Source organism: Coregonus lavaretus (genome assembly GCF_964263955.1).
Source record: "Coregonus lavaretus genome assembly, chromosome: 13".
NCBI lineage: Eukaryota > Metazoa > Chordata > Actinopteri > Salmoniformes > Salmonidae > Coregonus > Coregonus lavaretus.
In genome coordinates this window covers 14,500,899-14,515,467 of record NC_140000.1, presented here as the reverse complement: position 1 = coordinate 14,515,467, position 14,569 = coordinate 14,500,899, and the positions used below count along the sequence as shown (strand labels likewise).

General features: G+C 48.6%; 1 protein-coding gene across 1 annotated transcript in view; it reads left to right on the top strand.

Moving 5' to 3' along the window:
- The window catches only part of LOC311140165 (kin of IRRE-like protein 3), a 33,487-nt gene extending 18,918 nt beyond the window's left edge, over window positions 1-14,569 (top strand). Inside the window, exons 2-15 of the mRNA XM_084175107.1 lie at window positions 871-1,023; window positions 1,716-1,865; window positions 3,946-4,103; window positions 5,738-5,888; window positions 6,680-6,785; window positions 7,395-7,543; window positions 7,752-7,879; window positions 9,084-9,210; window positions 9,441-9,541; window positions 10,203-10,401; window positions 11,359-11,466; window positions 11,776-11,885; window positions 12,078-12,167; window positions 12,352-14,569. Of these exons, the coding sequence (XP_084031233.1) occupies window positions 871-1,023; window positions 1,716-1,865; window positions 3,946-4,103; window positions 5,738-5,888; window positions 6,680-6,785; window positions 7,395-7,543; window positions 7,752-7,879; window positions 9,084-9,210; window positions 9,441-9,541; window positions 10,203-10,401; window positions 11,359-11,466; window positions 11,776-11,885; window positions 12,078-12,167; window positions 12,352-12,864 (2,243 nt within the window). The 3' untranslated portion in view covers window positions 12,865-14,569. The remainder of the gene's footprint in view (window positions 1-870; window positions 1,024-1,715; window positions 1,866-3,945; window positions 4,104-5,737; window positions 5,889-6,679; window positions 6,786-7,394; window positions 7,544-7,751; window positions 7,880-9,083; window positions 9,211-9,440; window positions 9,542-10,202; window positions 10,402-11,358; window positions 11,467-11,775; window positions 11,886-12,077; window positions 12,168-12,351) is intronic.

Here is a 14,569-nt window from a genome sequence, read left to right as displayed (position 1 = left end):
TGGAGGGGAGCCATCATCTTCCCCTGCCAGTTGGGTTTGTAATACTCAATCTCCAGCATCGTGGCACAAACAGTGGGAAACAAGGAGTCGTATGTTGCGATGCAAGTGTGTGTCCGCGACCGGGAGACCCATGGGGCGGCGCACAATTGGCCCAGCGTCGTCCAGGGTAGGGGAGGGAATGGCCGGCAGGGATGTAGCTCAGTTGGTAGAGCATGGCGTTTGCAACGCCAGGGTTGTGGGTTCGATTCCCACGGGGGGCCAGTATGAAAAATAATGTATGCACTCACTAACTGTAAGTTGCTCTGGATAAGAGCGTCTGCTAAATGACTAAAATGTAAATGTGTGTTGCGAGTGTGGGTGTGTATTCCAGTGTGTGTGAGTGAAGGCGAGCCAACAGCTTTCAGTGTGTGTGTCCAGTCCTTAAACACAGCTATGGAACAGACAGAGGCAGGTGTCTTGGTTGACGTTCAGCAGGCTCAGACGGATGCTTCCCCCGGGACACTTAATGGAGTTTTGATTGTTTAACATCCATTTTAACAAAAAGCTCCCCCAAAGAGTGGCAGATTTCTCTCCTCCGCAGTGTGCTTGTTTCGTGTCGCTGCCATATGGTCTGGGGAAAGAGGTAAATAAGTCATGAGGCAGCTGACGCTTCCTGCTCAGCTCAGCCGCCATGTTAAAGGGAAAAGACAGATATTCAGCCTCCTCCATCCACCCCATGTAACGACATGACAACACGTAAACAACAGAATGAACAGGCCAGTCCATTATGGGGCCAGGCTAAATATGGCCATGCATTTGGCTCAAGTAACGCTATTAGACTATATCATTACATGTTACTCATCAAACCTCTTCTCCCTCTTCTTCCAACAGCTACCCAAGCAGCCTACTTTTCCCAGCAGCCCCAAGACCAGGTAGTGGTGTCTGGCCAATCAGTGACTCTGCCCTGTGTCATCGTGGGGTACCGGGGAATGGTGCAGTGGACCAAAGACGGCCTGGCGCTGGGCGGAGAGAGAGATCTGCCAGGTACGCATCTGATCTGACGAACATCTCTCTGTGTGTCTCTCTCTCTGTCCCCCCCTGTCTCTCTTTCTCTTTGTCTTTCTCTCACTCACACTCTCACTCCCCTACTTCACTCTCTCCCCCCTGATCAATTCCTGGTCTCATTAGGAAGCCTTGGCTCTCTGTCTGTCTGTCTACTCAAATGAATGGAAGTGGAGAGAAACAAATATACTGCAGACAGCCTCTCTACCACAAACAGACACAGAGCGTTTCATTTGTTGTTTAGCATTTTGAGGCTTTTGTACCAAGGTGGATAATCAATTGGCTGGTGTCACGCACTGACATTTAGCTGTGTTCTGGACTAGTGGGAAGGTGGAGAGGCTCGGGGCTGACCATAGACACTACATCTTGATTGTGTCTGTGATTTAAAGGACAGTCAGTCGCCTCACGCCCCAGCCCTCTGTCTCACGTGTTGCTGCTGCCTTCCCCTAGCCAGTCTCTCGCTGCTCAGCCAACTGAACGGCTCAGTGCTTAACCGGGGGTGGTACAGCACCACCTCCATTTATACCTTAAAGGCCCTTGGCGTTTGTTTGTGGTGTGAGTCTGCTCATTTTGCAGTCTTTTCATTCCGGTTTGGGTTTGTTGTTCTGCTGTTGTTTTCTTGTTTTCTTTCCCATTCTCTGACTCACTGTATTCCCTGTGTTGGCTTAATGCAGGGTGGACACGCTACTCCTTAATGGGCGACCCGCTATCAGGCGAGCACAGCTTGCTGATCGATTCGGCAGAGCTGGCGGATGACGCCGTGTACGAGTGTCAGGCTACGCAGGCCGGGCTGCGCTCCCACCGAGCCAAGCTCACTGTTCTAGGTAAGATACACAGCTGCTGCACACACACACCACACACACCACACACACACACCCTGATCCGCACAGCAGTCCTCCAGCCAAAACCTGCAGGTTGGCTCTACAGAGGGAGATTGTCAGGCTCCCATCTTCATTATGGTTCAGACAGACTTACACACATACACACTCACTCACACACACACACACACACACACACACACACACACACACACACACACACACACACACACACACACATGTTTAAAATGCTCAAGGTCTCTATGTATCTTTCTTGGGACTGTTTATGAAATCACCTGCTGTTATCAGCTTTCACAAATAACACCTGGAAAATGTACTTACTGCTGTATATCAGCCCTGTAAATATTTTTCAAAACCAGCAAAACAGTCGACAGACCCAGCAAAAAAAACTGTTTTCCCTTCAGTATCGATAATCAAGACTGTGGAAGTCTAGGATAATGTGATTGCTGCAGTCACAAATGACTTGTGTGGACACTTAAAAGTCAAGTTCTGCACAGTTAGCACATTTTACAGTGAGTCACAATATTTGTCAAGCGTGGGGCAGCTTTTACATTAACGCAATGTGAGTGATCTACATATTCACCAGGCATCCAGAGGTTGGGAGTGGAGGGTGGTGGTGGAGAGAGGAACAGCAGAGGGGGGGGGGGGCCCCTCATGGGACTCCCAGACAGTGAAACACTGCTGGCACCTGGTGGCGAATGGGGGAACAGTCCGCAGCACATTCATTAGTCTTTACTGAGCGTCTCTCTGATGATCTGTCAAATACACCCAACAAAGCAGAGAGACAGTTACAGAAGAGACTGGAGCCTCAGCTCTACGCACCAACAACAAGGCTAGGCTACTGTACTGTCTCCCCACCGCCCTGCTTGTTTTTGTCATTTTATGAGCTCGTTTAAGCAGCGAGATGAGGGGGAGAAGAAAAGGCAGCGAATGAAAGGCTGATCATGTGAATTCAAACGACCCATGATGAGGAAAACTGCTCTAATTGGCTTGACTCAGCGTTGGGCCATGCTCCGCTGACTATCCACTGTCTCCACTTCTTCTCCGTTCCTACGACCACACGCCGCTCAAAGGAGCACAGTGCAGCGCGGTCAATAGAGATCACACCCACATACACCCACTCAAACCCTGCTTCACAACGCCCGCACTGCACAGCACAGAGTGGAGGTGGGCGAGGATGAACTGTTTGATTGGTTAGCGTGAGCGTGAGCCACCACCGCGGTCACACTGACCTCAGCCTTTGTGGACAGAAAAGGCGGTAGATGTTGTTTCCTAATGCCTTGTAGAATGTCCCCACTAAGAGAGGAGCAAATCAGGCAGGGGTCTTGAGGTGTGTGTGTGCGTGAGTGTGGGGAAATCGATGCAGCCAGATGAGACCAAAGCAATCCGGCGCAGTCAAAGGAGTCAACGGCGGGAGAGCAGCCAAGGGAATCGGCATGGAAATTAAAATCACCTAGCACTCGGATTCCATTAGTGTCCGGGCCGCGGTGGCGGAAGGACCTCTGACAATTCAGATACACACACAGAAATTGGTTCAGCGGAGGGAGCAAGAGGGAGAGATAGACCGGGGCGCAGGCCCGCTGCTGTTTATGCCTGATGTTATTGGCTGGGGAGATAGACGCCTTCATCAGCGGTGGCTCTGGTTGACAGCAGCGTGTGCGAAACCATGCAAATAAATGAACAAATAAGCAATTCAGATGAAACATCACTGGGCAACAGTGGGAGTAAAAGAGAGGACTAATGCCAGTCTCAATGTTAAGAAGGAAAATGAAATAGGTTTGAAGCTTTTCTCTTTTTTCCTTCTCAAGGCCAAATGTTGTCGGTTTCCATTCCAGTCTACAAAGTACAAACACACCTCGTGAACAACACGGTGATAAAAGGATATTGTTTTCTCTATGTGCAGTGGATGATGCAGGGGATTGATGCAGTGTTAACACATCACATTAATCTCACTAGATGTTCCTCTCATTCAGAAGCCTGGTACTGTAAAAGGGGCTGTTAGTTTTGTGGGTTGTTTCTCTCCTCTAACATGAATCCGTTGTGTTTCCTCCTCCTCTCCCTGTAGTTCCCCCCACAGACCCGGTGGTGGAGGGGGGTCCTATCATACGTGTGAAGGCCCACACGCCCTACAACCTCACCTGCCGTGCCTCGGGGGCCAAGCCTGCTGCCGAGATCACCTGGTACAGAGACGGCGAGGTCATGGACACGGCCATATACTCCAAGGTACAGATAGACTACAGCACAATCAGATAACAGGTGAGGCCAGGGAAGGTTAGAGAGAGCAGGGCCATACCCAACCTCACCAGGATCCACTAACACCCACACAACACCAGCACAGCAGAGCACAGCGGAGCCCAGCGAAGCAGGCTACACAAGCGTACAGCAGCTACTCAAAATGCAGCAACTTTCTCTCAGGGCTGAATACAGAAGCCGACTCTTCCTTTTCCGTTTCTCTGCTTTCTCTGTATTTTATTTATTCTCTTTTCTATTTCTCTCTCTCTCTTTCTCTCTCAGGACTTGTTCTTTCTCTCCCTACCTCCCTCTCTGCAGTCCCCCTCCCCTTTTCACTCACGCCTGAACCCCTCTCCTCTCTCCCCTACTACCCCTCCCCTCGCACTCTAATGCACCGACACTACAGCATAACTGGAGCATGCCAAAGCTCAGACAGGCATGAGCGTTTGATAGAGTAGAATTTCTGCCGAGGAGAAATCACCCACAACAATGCCGAAACACAATGGGGGGATGCGCCAGAGCATGAACCAGCCGCAGTCGGGAAAGTGTCACATTTGTCATGCTCTCTGACCACGCTAAACTACGCTAAACAACACATTTAAGGAGGCTAGGGCCCACAGTGGAGAAAAGGAGGGGGGAAGGAGGGAAGAGAGAGAGAAAGCAGGAGTAAAGGAAAGAATAGTGGGAGATACTGAGATACAGTTAGCTGAAAGAAAGAAAACAGGTGCTTTTAGAGAGAGGGAAAGCTAGAGTAGGGGAGAGAGAGGTAGAGAGGGGGAGAGGTGGCTTGGGGCAGAGTGAGGGGTGGTGACAGGGAGTGATGCGACTCGATCTAGCGTAAAAATGCTTTTTGTGTGTCTGGCTGAGGAAGTGAACAGCCCGGTCCATTGATTCAGCTGTCTGTTTGTCCGTCCGTCCGTCCAGGGAATGGGCTCTGCTCTTCTCTGCCCTTGCTCTTTCCCAGAGCTGCCTGTGAGACAACCCTCCCCCGGTCCCCCCTCCTCACCGCTACAGCCCAGAAATACAGACACAGCCACCTCTGCCATTGCTGCACACTGTCTGACAGCCCTGTGTGTGTGTGTGTGTGTGTGTGTGTGCGTGCGTGCGTGCGTGTGTGTATGAGTGTTTTTGTGTGTGCTTCAAAAGCGACGGGCGATATCTCCAGAATCTACCCCTTTCCTCACTTAGGCGTATTGATTCCTGCGAGCAATAAATAGATCTCAAAGATGATGACAAACAAGGAGCGCTGACTGGGAGCACTCTCAGAAATGTGGGAACAGCACAATATTCCCAGGCGCATCATAAAATATATGATTTAACCGCCATGCCAATGGACTGGATGGCAGTTTGAATGCCTCACACGTCAGAATGATAGGTCCTGCAGTGTCACACACACACCCAGAGGGGGAAGACTCAGCAGGGCCTTATATGAAGCTATACCTTTTCTATACCTTACTTCCCTATTTAAACCCCTTTGTCACTTTAGGGACCAACATACATTAATTCATGGATCTAACCCAAGAGGTGAAATAAGGACTCATAACTCCCTCTGCATGTCTCTTGTATATCTTGACCATTGAGATGTACAGTGTCTTATCTCCATGTCTCTGGTCTGTTTCTTCTAGACGCGGATGGAGGACGGGAAGAGGGAGCTGGCTGTCAGTATGCTTCCTGTGGTGCCGGAGGACAAGGACTCTGGCCGTACCTACACCTGCCGCGTCCTCAACCCTGCCGCCCCCGCCGGACTCCAGACCTCCGTCACCATCAACGTCCAGCGTGAGTGTCCTCCGTGGCACTTAGTGTCCCCATACAGTCACTCTGTAGTGTCCTCTTCTCAGTGATGGGGACACACCCTGGGTACAACACTCTGTAGTGTCTTCGTCCAAGTGATGGGGACACACTCGGCTACAACACTCTGTAGTGTCCTCGTCCCAGTGATGGGGACACACCTCGGTACAACACTCTGTCAGAGGACGGAGAATACAGAGTCAGATACATTAAAATACCAACTATCACACTTGCATACTACTTAGTATGTACTGATGTATTGTCCATGGACTCTAGTATGCTAGTGTGGATATTGGGACATAGTCCTATAGTTAAACTCAGAGAAGGAAAAAATGTTTATAGTGACAAATATACTGCCAATAACGACTAGGTAGTAGCCTATACACATATATAATATATAATATATGTATTTAAATACTTTAGGCATTAGTTGAAGGCTTTGGTTGAAAAAATACATTTCACTCAGCACCACTTTAGAGTTAATGGAAGAGTGGTTAGTTCTGCATGCCTGCACATGCACTCGCTCACCCTTCAATGATTCATACACTAACCTCTCTGTGACAAACACACACCCCTTCATATAGGTCCTAGCTCAGTGACACATACCTCCAGTGTTCACAGAGCTTCCTTTAGTACTGCTGTCCTGTTCCTTCTCCCTTCACTGACACATATTTAGCCTTCATATACTGTCATATACTGTAGGATCGTCCATAGTGATATATATGGCATATATTATGTTCACCTCTCAGTAATGTTGTGTGTTCCCCTCCATCCTGCAGACCCCCCATCAGTGACCCTGTCCGTCCAGCCCCAGACTGTCATGGAGGGAGCCAAGGTTCTGTTCATCTGCTCTGCCTCTGCCAACCCTGAGATCACAGGATACAGGTAAAAAAACAGCACCTCAACCTACACTTTATTGGGTTAATTTCTTTCATAGAGTCAAGTGTGTACTGCATTATTGTGGCACTATTAGCCTTTTAGTTGGGCCAGTTTTGACTTTATCATTATGGCACATGTAACTCAAAATGATCTTGTGACCCAAAGTGACCTGGTAACCCAATATGATCTGGTAAACCAAAGTGATCTTGTAACTCAATGTGATCTGGTAAATTGACCTTGTAACCCAATGTGATCTGGTAAATTGACCTTGTAACCCTATGTGATCTGGTAAATTGACCTTCTAACCCTATGTGATCTGGTAAATTGACCTTCTAACCCTATGTGATCTGGTAAATTGACCTTCTAACCCTATGTGATCTGGTAAATTGACCTTCTAACCCTATGTGATCTGGTAAATTGACCTTCTAACCCAATGTGATCTGGTAAATTGACCTTCTAACCCAATGTGATCTGGTAAATTGACCTTCTAACCCAATGTGATCTGGTAAATTGACCGTCTAACCCTATGTGATCTGGTAAATTAACCTTCTAACCCAATGTGATCTGGTAAATTGACCTTCTAACCCTATGTGATGTGGTGATCTGGTGGTCCAGGTGGTCCAAGGGAGGAGTCCCCATCTCGGAGGCGAACGGGGACAGCCTGGAGGTGACGGTAGACCACTCGTACTTCACAGACCCTGTCTCCTGTGAGGTGTCCAACTCAGTGGGAAGCACCAACGTCAGCACCCTGGTGGATGTACAATGTGAGTGGAGCACATCACTGTATCATAGTACTAGTAGCCTGTAGTGTGTCTGTGAACACGTTCACCCTCGTCACAAGAGTTATAGTGTCTTTGGAGGATGCTGTGTATTGTGCTTTGACAATGCCTTAGGGCATTGATAAAGTCATATTGAATTGAATGGTGAATACGGGCTGTATTAGTTCTGATGGTGTCCTGGGCTCCTCTACAGTTGGTCCCAGGCTGCTGTCGGACCCCAAGCCCATGAAGGTGGACATTGGGATGGATGCTGCCTTCACCTGCACCTGGACAGGAAACCCTCCCCTCACCCTAGCCTGGACCAAACAGGGCTCCAGCGTGGTAAGACAAGTAGCTCAATCAATACTTATACTGTGTGTGTGTGTGTGTGTGTGTATGTAATGCGAGAAAGCCCTCAGAAGTCAGAGCTAAACCTTCAGAGGCAGTGTGTGTGATGACTGTCAGGTTCACATACTGCTGACAGCAGGGGAGGTGACACTCTGTCATAACAACGTGACCACTAAATCAATCACGTCAACAGCTGAGACACACTAGTTAAGAACCAGCCGACACATTTCACATCCCACTCCGAGAACAGCTTCTCAAACCGCTCCTCAACCCAGACCAAGACTCAACACAAAGAACATCTAGGGAGGAATATGTGAGGTAGCCTACAAATGGCCCAGTTCCATCTTTAGTTTGCATCATCCTGGTTAAAGGTCTCCCACCCCACCCCAGGCAATACTATCAGCGCTAGCTACATCTCCAGGGAGCTTCTCTCCCGGTGTTTAATCAGATTTCAGAGGCAGCTTTTACTAAAAATGCCACCACAAGAGAAAAGAGCTGCAGGACAGCAGGCGATGCTGTAAAAGCCATGCTGTCATCTCCATCTCCCAGAGTGAACCAACGCTCTCAGGAAGAAAATAACACAGGCAGTGCTCTCTAATCCACACACACCACGGCCACCACGCCTCACACAGCTACCAGTAATGGATTAATTGGGTTACTCTATAAGTGTGGTTGAATAAAAAGTGGAGAGTGGGAGTGAAAGGAGGGAGGGAGGGAGGGAGGGAGAGTAAATGGATTAATCACAGCTTGATGGAATGGTGAGATCAATGCGCTAACGAGTGCGCAAGTGTAGGCGAACTGTAGCAGCCTCTAAAGGCTAAGGCCCACTCACACCATGATAACGTTATGCTCTGCCGGCAACGTTTAATTAGGACAATCTCCACAGCAGTATGGTCACTCCAGAGGAGCCTGGCTGTAGCTGGAGTTAAGTTAGAGCAGCAGTGGCTGGAGTGCTTAATGTCTGTGATTAAAGCCACAGTGTTGTCACCACGATGAAATGAAACTGAAACTGAGTGTAGGAGCTGGAGAGACTGTCCGTTCGGCCACATCCATGCTGCTGCAACAACTGCCCCAATGAACTGCTGCTAAAGAGTCACTCACTCTCTCTCTCCCCTCCCTCTCCTCTTATCCCTCCTGTCCACCCCTCTCGCTCTCTTTTCCCCTCTCCCTCCCCCCATCCCCTCCTCTCCCTCCCCAGGTGCTCAGCAATGGCAACACCCTGCAGCTGAAGACTGTCACCCAGGAGGATGCTGGGACGTATACCTGCAAGGCCATCGTCCCCCGCATCGGGGTGGCAGAGAGGGACGTCACACTCACCGTCAACGGTACGTCAAAGTATTATATGAGTCTCAATTGTCTGAAAATGGGGCTAATTTAATGCTACTTTAAACATTAGATTTTTGGTTGACTTTTAGATGTAGAATAATAAAGATGCACGTTAGGTATTATCAATGTAGAATGTTTACCCAAGCATAAGATGAGTCAACCATCTGACAATGCATCTGTGTTTAATGTGCCAATGTCTCAAAATCTCTCTCTCTCTCTCTATCTTCAGGCCCACCTATCATTACAGCGGATGCCACACAGCACGCTGTCAAGCACTCCAAGGGCAAGCTAGAGTGCCTGGTGGGAAACAGCCCCCCGCCTGACAAGATTGTAAGTGAGCCTCTTGTCTTTCCTGTATCAATGTTTTGTGTGTGTGTGCATGTGCTCGCGCACACATGCGTGTGCACATTTAATGCACACTGAATCCCCCACCTACACACACACACACACACACACTTCATCCCTTCACCACTCAATGGGGATGAGAGAGAGGGAGAAGGAGAGACAGAGGGAGAAGGAGAGAGAATAGATAGGTAACTAGACGGGGGGGCCGGAACCTCCTGCAGGCTGCAGTCAAACCGCCTGGCTCAATTAGCGCTGCCTCCATCAGGCTTCGGTGGGCTGACCCCGTCAGGTGACCCTGGGTGCATGGTCAGCTCTGACAGAGGATAATTAGGGTCTGAGGGGAAGTGAGAGGCAGGCACCCCGTAGACCTTACCTAGCAGCAGGAGAGAGGCTTCAGCACCGACAGGAGCATCTTACACAATCTCACAGGTCTAGCAGGGCTTAGAGGCTGACAGGGCTTACCTACAGGGCAAGACGTGGGAGGCAGCTTAGACGTACGGCCCATAGCAATGTCAGGGAGGGTGGTTGGTTAGAGGATACCTGTGATTGATCTAAGCATGGGAAGTAGTGGTTGATCTGAGCTCTGACAGCGCTGCTAGAGGGGATAAGGCTTCTCTATATGTTCATCTCCCATCTCTCTCCCTAGGTGTGGACGTTTGGAGACCTGACACTCTCCTCGGGCTCCTCCGGTCGCTTCTCGGTCCAGACGGTGACCAGCGACCACGGGGTCCTGTCCTCCCTGGTCCTGTCTGAGACCCTAGCCCAGGACTTCCAGCTCCGCTACAACTGCACCGCTTGGAACCGCTTCGGCACAGGCACCGCGCTGGTCACCCTCAAGGAGCAAGGTACGGGTAGGAACTGGACACGTGTCCTTATTATCTATCATCTCACCACATCTCACACAGTCAGCATGACCAATCTCACTAAGACGAGCACTGTGGAGAGAGTGCTGGGAAGAGAGAGAGGGGTTAGATGGGGTCAAAGCAGAACTCCAATTGAGTGCTTATCTTAATTATACTATTTTAATCAATATAATTTAATCAGCAGATGGTGGCCTTAATGAATAAGTTGGGCCCATAACATAGATATCGATCGGGGACTAAAGTCAATTAGATCAGGCCACAGGTGTCCTGGGGCCGAGCCGCCGGCGGTCCCTTAGCTCCCTCTCTCTCTCTCTAAATGTGTGAGAGCCACCCTCTTCAAATGTACTTAAACCACAATTTACACACACACACACACACACACACACACACACACACACTGCACACTGGAGTTGGCGGAGGTAAGGAAGGAAGGCCTTTGTTGCAGTAGACACCAAAAATAAGGTCCTCGCCAGCAATTTACATCAAGGCAGCTCAACCGGGGTCTCGGGAGAGTTGCGCCGTATCTCTCCTGGAATCTCTAATTAGATTACTGTCTATTGCTTCATTGCATGTCAGGCCTTGTTACCCTTCTTCCAGAGAGATTAGACACAATAGCCGGGGCTGTGGGGATGCAGGGGGCTCTAAGAGTGTGTGTGTGTGTGTGTGTGTGTGTGTGTGTGTGTTTCTGAGTGACCATGAGGCTTACTGCAGATGAATTTATATAGGAGCAGGCGTTGGCAAAGATTAGTTGGGGGGAATGACTAGAGTGGAATTAGCAGAGGAGAGGAGAGGAGCAACGCTCTGCAGACTGGATCTGTTCCTGCCTCTTTCACTGTCTCTCTCTGATCAGTAGCAAGATCCTGACACTTATCTATTTCCTCTCCTCCTCTCTCTCTCTCCTCCTCTCCTCCTCCTCCTCCTCTCTCTCTCTCCTCACAGAGGCCCTACCCATGCTGATCATCATTGGGGCGGCGGTGGGCGGAGGGTGTGTCCTGCTCATCTGTGTCGTCACGCTGGTCTCTCTCTGCTGCAGGCACACCGGGAAAGGTGAGGTCGAAGGTCAGATATGGGCCATACCGGGGTTGGGCTACATTCCATGTCAATTCACCCTATTCAAGGAAATGAATTGACATTCAGTAAATGACTGTTCACTCAATATTTTTCAATCAATGTGGACTATTTTAATTTAACTTCCTGAACTGATTGAAATAGAACTGACCCCAACCCTTAGCGATACATGGTTAGTTTCAACTTCATGAAAGGAGCACAATCAAATCCTTTTCTATAAAGGCAACAGGCATGAAAAGCAGTTTTAGAATTGTTTCTAAATTACATGTTTCTATTGAATCCTCACAGGTAAAAAGTGCACACGTCTCTCAAAGAGTGACATCAGAGTTCAGATTGTGCACAGCGACCACAATGCTACCCGTGGCAACGATGATGAGGAGGATGTCAAGGAGCCCATGGTAAATGCCTCCGTTCAATCACTTTCAGTACGTTTTCAAATACCTATTTCATCTTTATAGAACAGATATCTATAATGTACATCACTGTGATGATGTGATAACATACAGTACAGTCATTTTGTCTTGCTCATGTTCGTCTGAGTCTAAGATGTTCCACCTTTGTAATTGTAGGGCCTGTTGTTTCCCCCTCAGGCCCCCAACAGCAGTGAGTCTCCTGGGACGTCCCGGACGGAACACAGTGACCTGCTGGAGGAGGACGAGGACGAGCGGTCCGACATCAAGGTAAAAACCGTAAGGAGAAACACTCACTTATACAATGATTCATGCATGGGAAATATTGCAAGCATTTGTTGCATGGGCTGTTTTGCTGGGTGTTTTGAAAAAGTCTGAAATCTCTATAGACATGCTGTATCTTTAAAAGCGGTTGAACAACTTAAAACCCTGTTGTTATTTCCTCTCCCCTCAGGACCCCACTAACGGTTACTACAACGTGCACGCTCACGAGGACCGGGTTATCCGCAGTGGTTTCTCAGATTACGTGCCCAACCCCCGTCCTGTCTACACGCCATCCCAGCTGCCCTCCCCCAGTCCGCTGTACGGCCAGCACACAGTGGTGGCAGCCACACAGCCCCGCATCTACGACTTCTCCCACCGCTACGCCACCACCACAGGGGCCCGCTCCACCTACGAGCAGCAGCAGGCAGCAGCCCAGCAGGCAGCAGCATCCCAGCCCGGAGCCATCTACCCCACCGACCCCGTCTACAGCAGCTCTGCCTACCTGCCCACCGCCGCCACATACGGCCGGGCCTTCACCAGCTATGTCAAGCCCGCCTCCTACGAGAAGGTGGACGCCTACGATCAATCGGACCAGGCCAGCAAGGTGTCTAGCTCCTCCCGTTTCTCCTATGCATCATCGCAGGTCTCCTCCCAGCAGTCCGACTACGGACGGCCATCACAACGCATGCAGACTCACGTCTGATTGGACAGCGGAAAACAGGGGGTGGAGCGCAGAGGGAGAAGGGGGAAGCATTGGTCATCTCTATAGGAGGTGTGGCCAGACTAACATGAGGAGAGAGGACTGGTTGGTTGGTCCTTCTCCTGGACACATTTTGGAAGGAGATTTAGTTGACAGGGATTGCCTTCCTAATTTGTTATTCAGTTGTCATTTGGGGATTGAATGGTCCCAATGGAGTCCCAATGGAGTCCCAATGGAGTCAATGATTGTGATGTGCCACTCACATTCCCCATCAATAAACAATCCACTACAGTGTCTGGTACTTGACTATCAGAGCTGAGCCTGCTATTCTGTTATGGCACTGGTTTTGTTTTACCAGTGAGGGGATGGGAGGAAGGCAAACTGGAAATCACCAGACAGGAACATCTCATGACTTTGGGTGGCCTAAACTAACTGGATTCTGGAGCCTAGCTAACATTTCTCAAAAGGAACAGAATGCTCAGACAAATAGAACTTATAACAGACTATGAACGAAAAAGAAAAATACAGACGTCTTCATAAAAAAATAAAAAATATCAACACATTGTGGTCATTTGGTGTTTGTCGGCATGCGAAAGGAATTCTAAGCACATTAGTGTCTCTATCCATTAAAAGAAGCCTGAGCTCCACAATGGCAGTCATAAACCACTCTGCAAAACAATAACTTTGGCTTGTGTGGGTTACTGGGGAGTGAAAGCAGAGGGAGATATGGAGAGAATGTGTATCCTAGCCTTCACCTAATGGAGAGAGAGCCTATGTGTTATCATTCTACCCTGGTGGACATGAAAAGGAAATGGAAAAACCCAAAGATGGTGAGCTACAGTACATATCAGTGTATTGAAAGAGCTAGGGATAGAGATGAATTCCTCTGGGTACTGTATTACTTCTGTTTGCCAGATTGCTAAATGGAGACTATTTCCAGAACAATCAGAGAATGTGGTTTGTAAAATGGTGGCAATCTTGAACTTGAATAAGCTCGAGGTACTGTCTCAACGTGAACAGGCTAAGGTGGGTTCTACTTGTGAAACTGTCCCTCTTCAGACACCATCCACACTCCAGTCTTTACAACACAATCAAGTAGCTTCAATATGTTTACAAAAACACAGTACTACCCTAAAATACTGACTAGATCAACTGTACAAATGGGTGAAGAAGCCCCATTCTTTCTCTGTTGCATGCAGATGATGTGTCTAGTGAAACTCTTCAGCATTTCTTTTCCATGTCCATTATGCTTGTTTGAGAGATTGCTTACTGCACCTGGCTCAGTTGCATTCCGATTCCAGACACTACTGGAACCCTGTACTGCCATTTTGTGTCGAGAGCCGCGCGACCGGTCAGTCGGCACAATTGGAGAACGTCACTAAGTGAACCAACTGATTTAAAAAAAGATCATCGCTCGTCTTTATTTTTATATTTTATATAAGCCTTAATGTACAGCTTGTAAGCTGCTTTACTGTAAAGTACCTTTATATTATATATACATATGTCTATATCTTGATTGATTTTATTTGGGTCCACAATTCTTCTCTTTCTTCCCGTTGTTCATCAATCACTGAATGCAGAAAGATTAACTATGCTTTTTGGGAACATAACCAATTGCCATTTGTTGGTTTGGTTCATATTGTTTGTTTTTTAATAATGTATTAAGGATTTTATTTGCTAAAAATGAGCTATTGTTGCTTGTAACTTT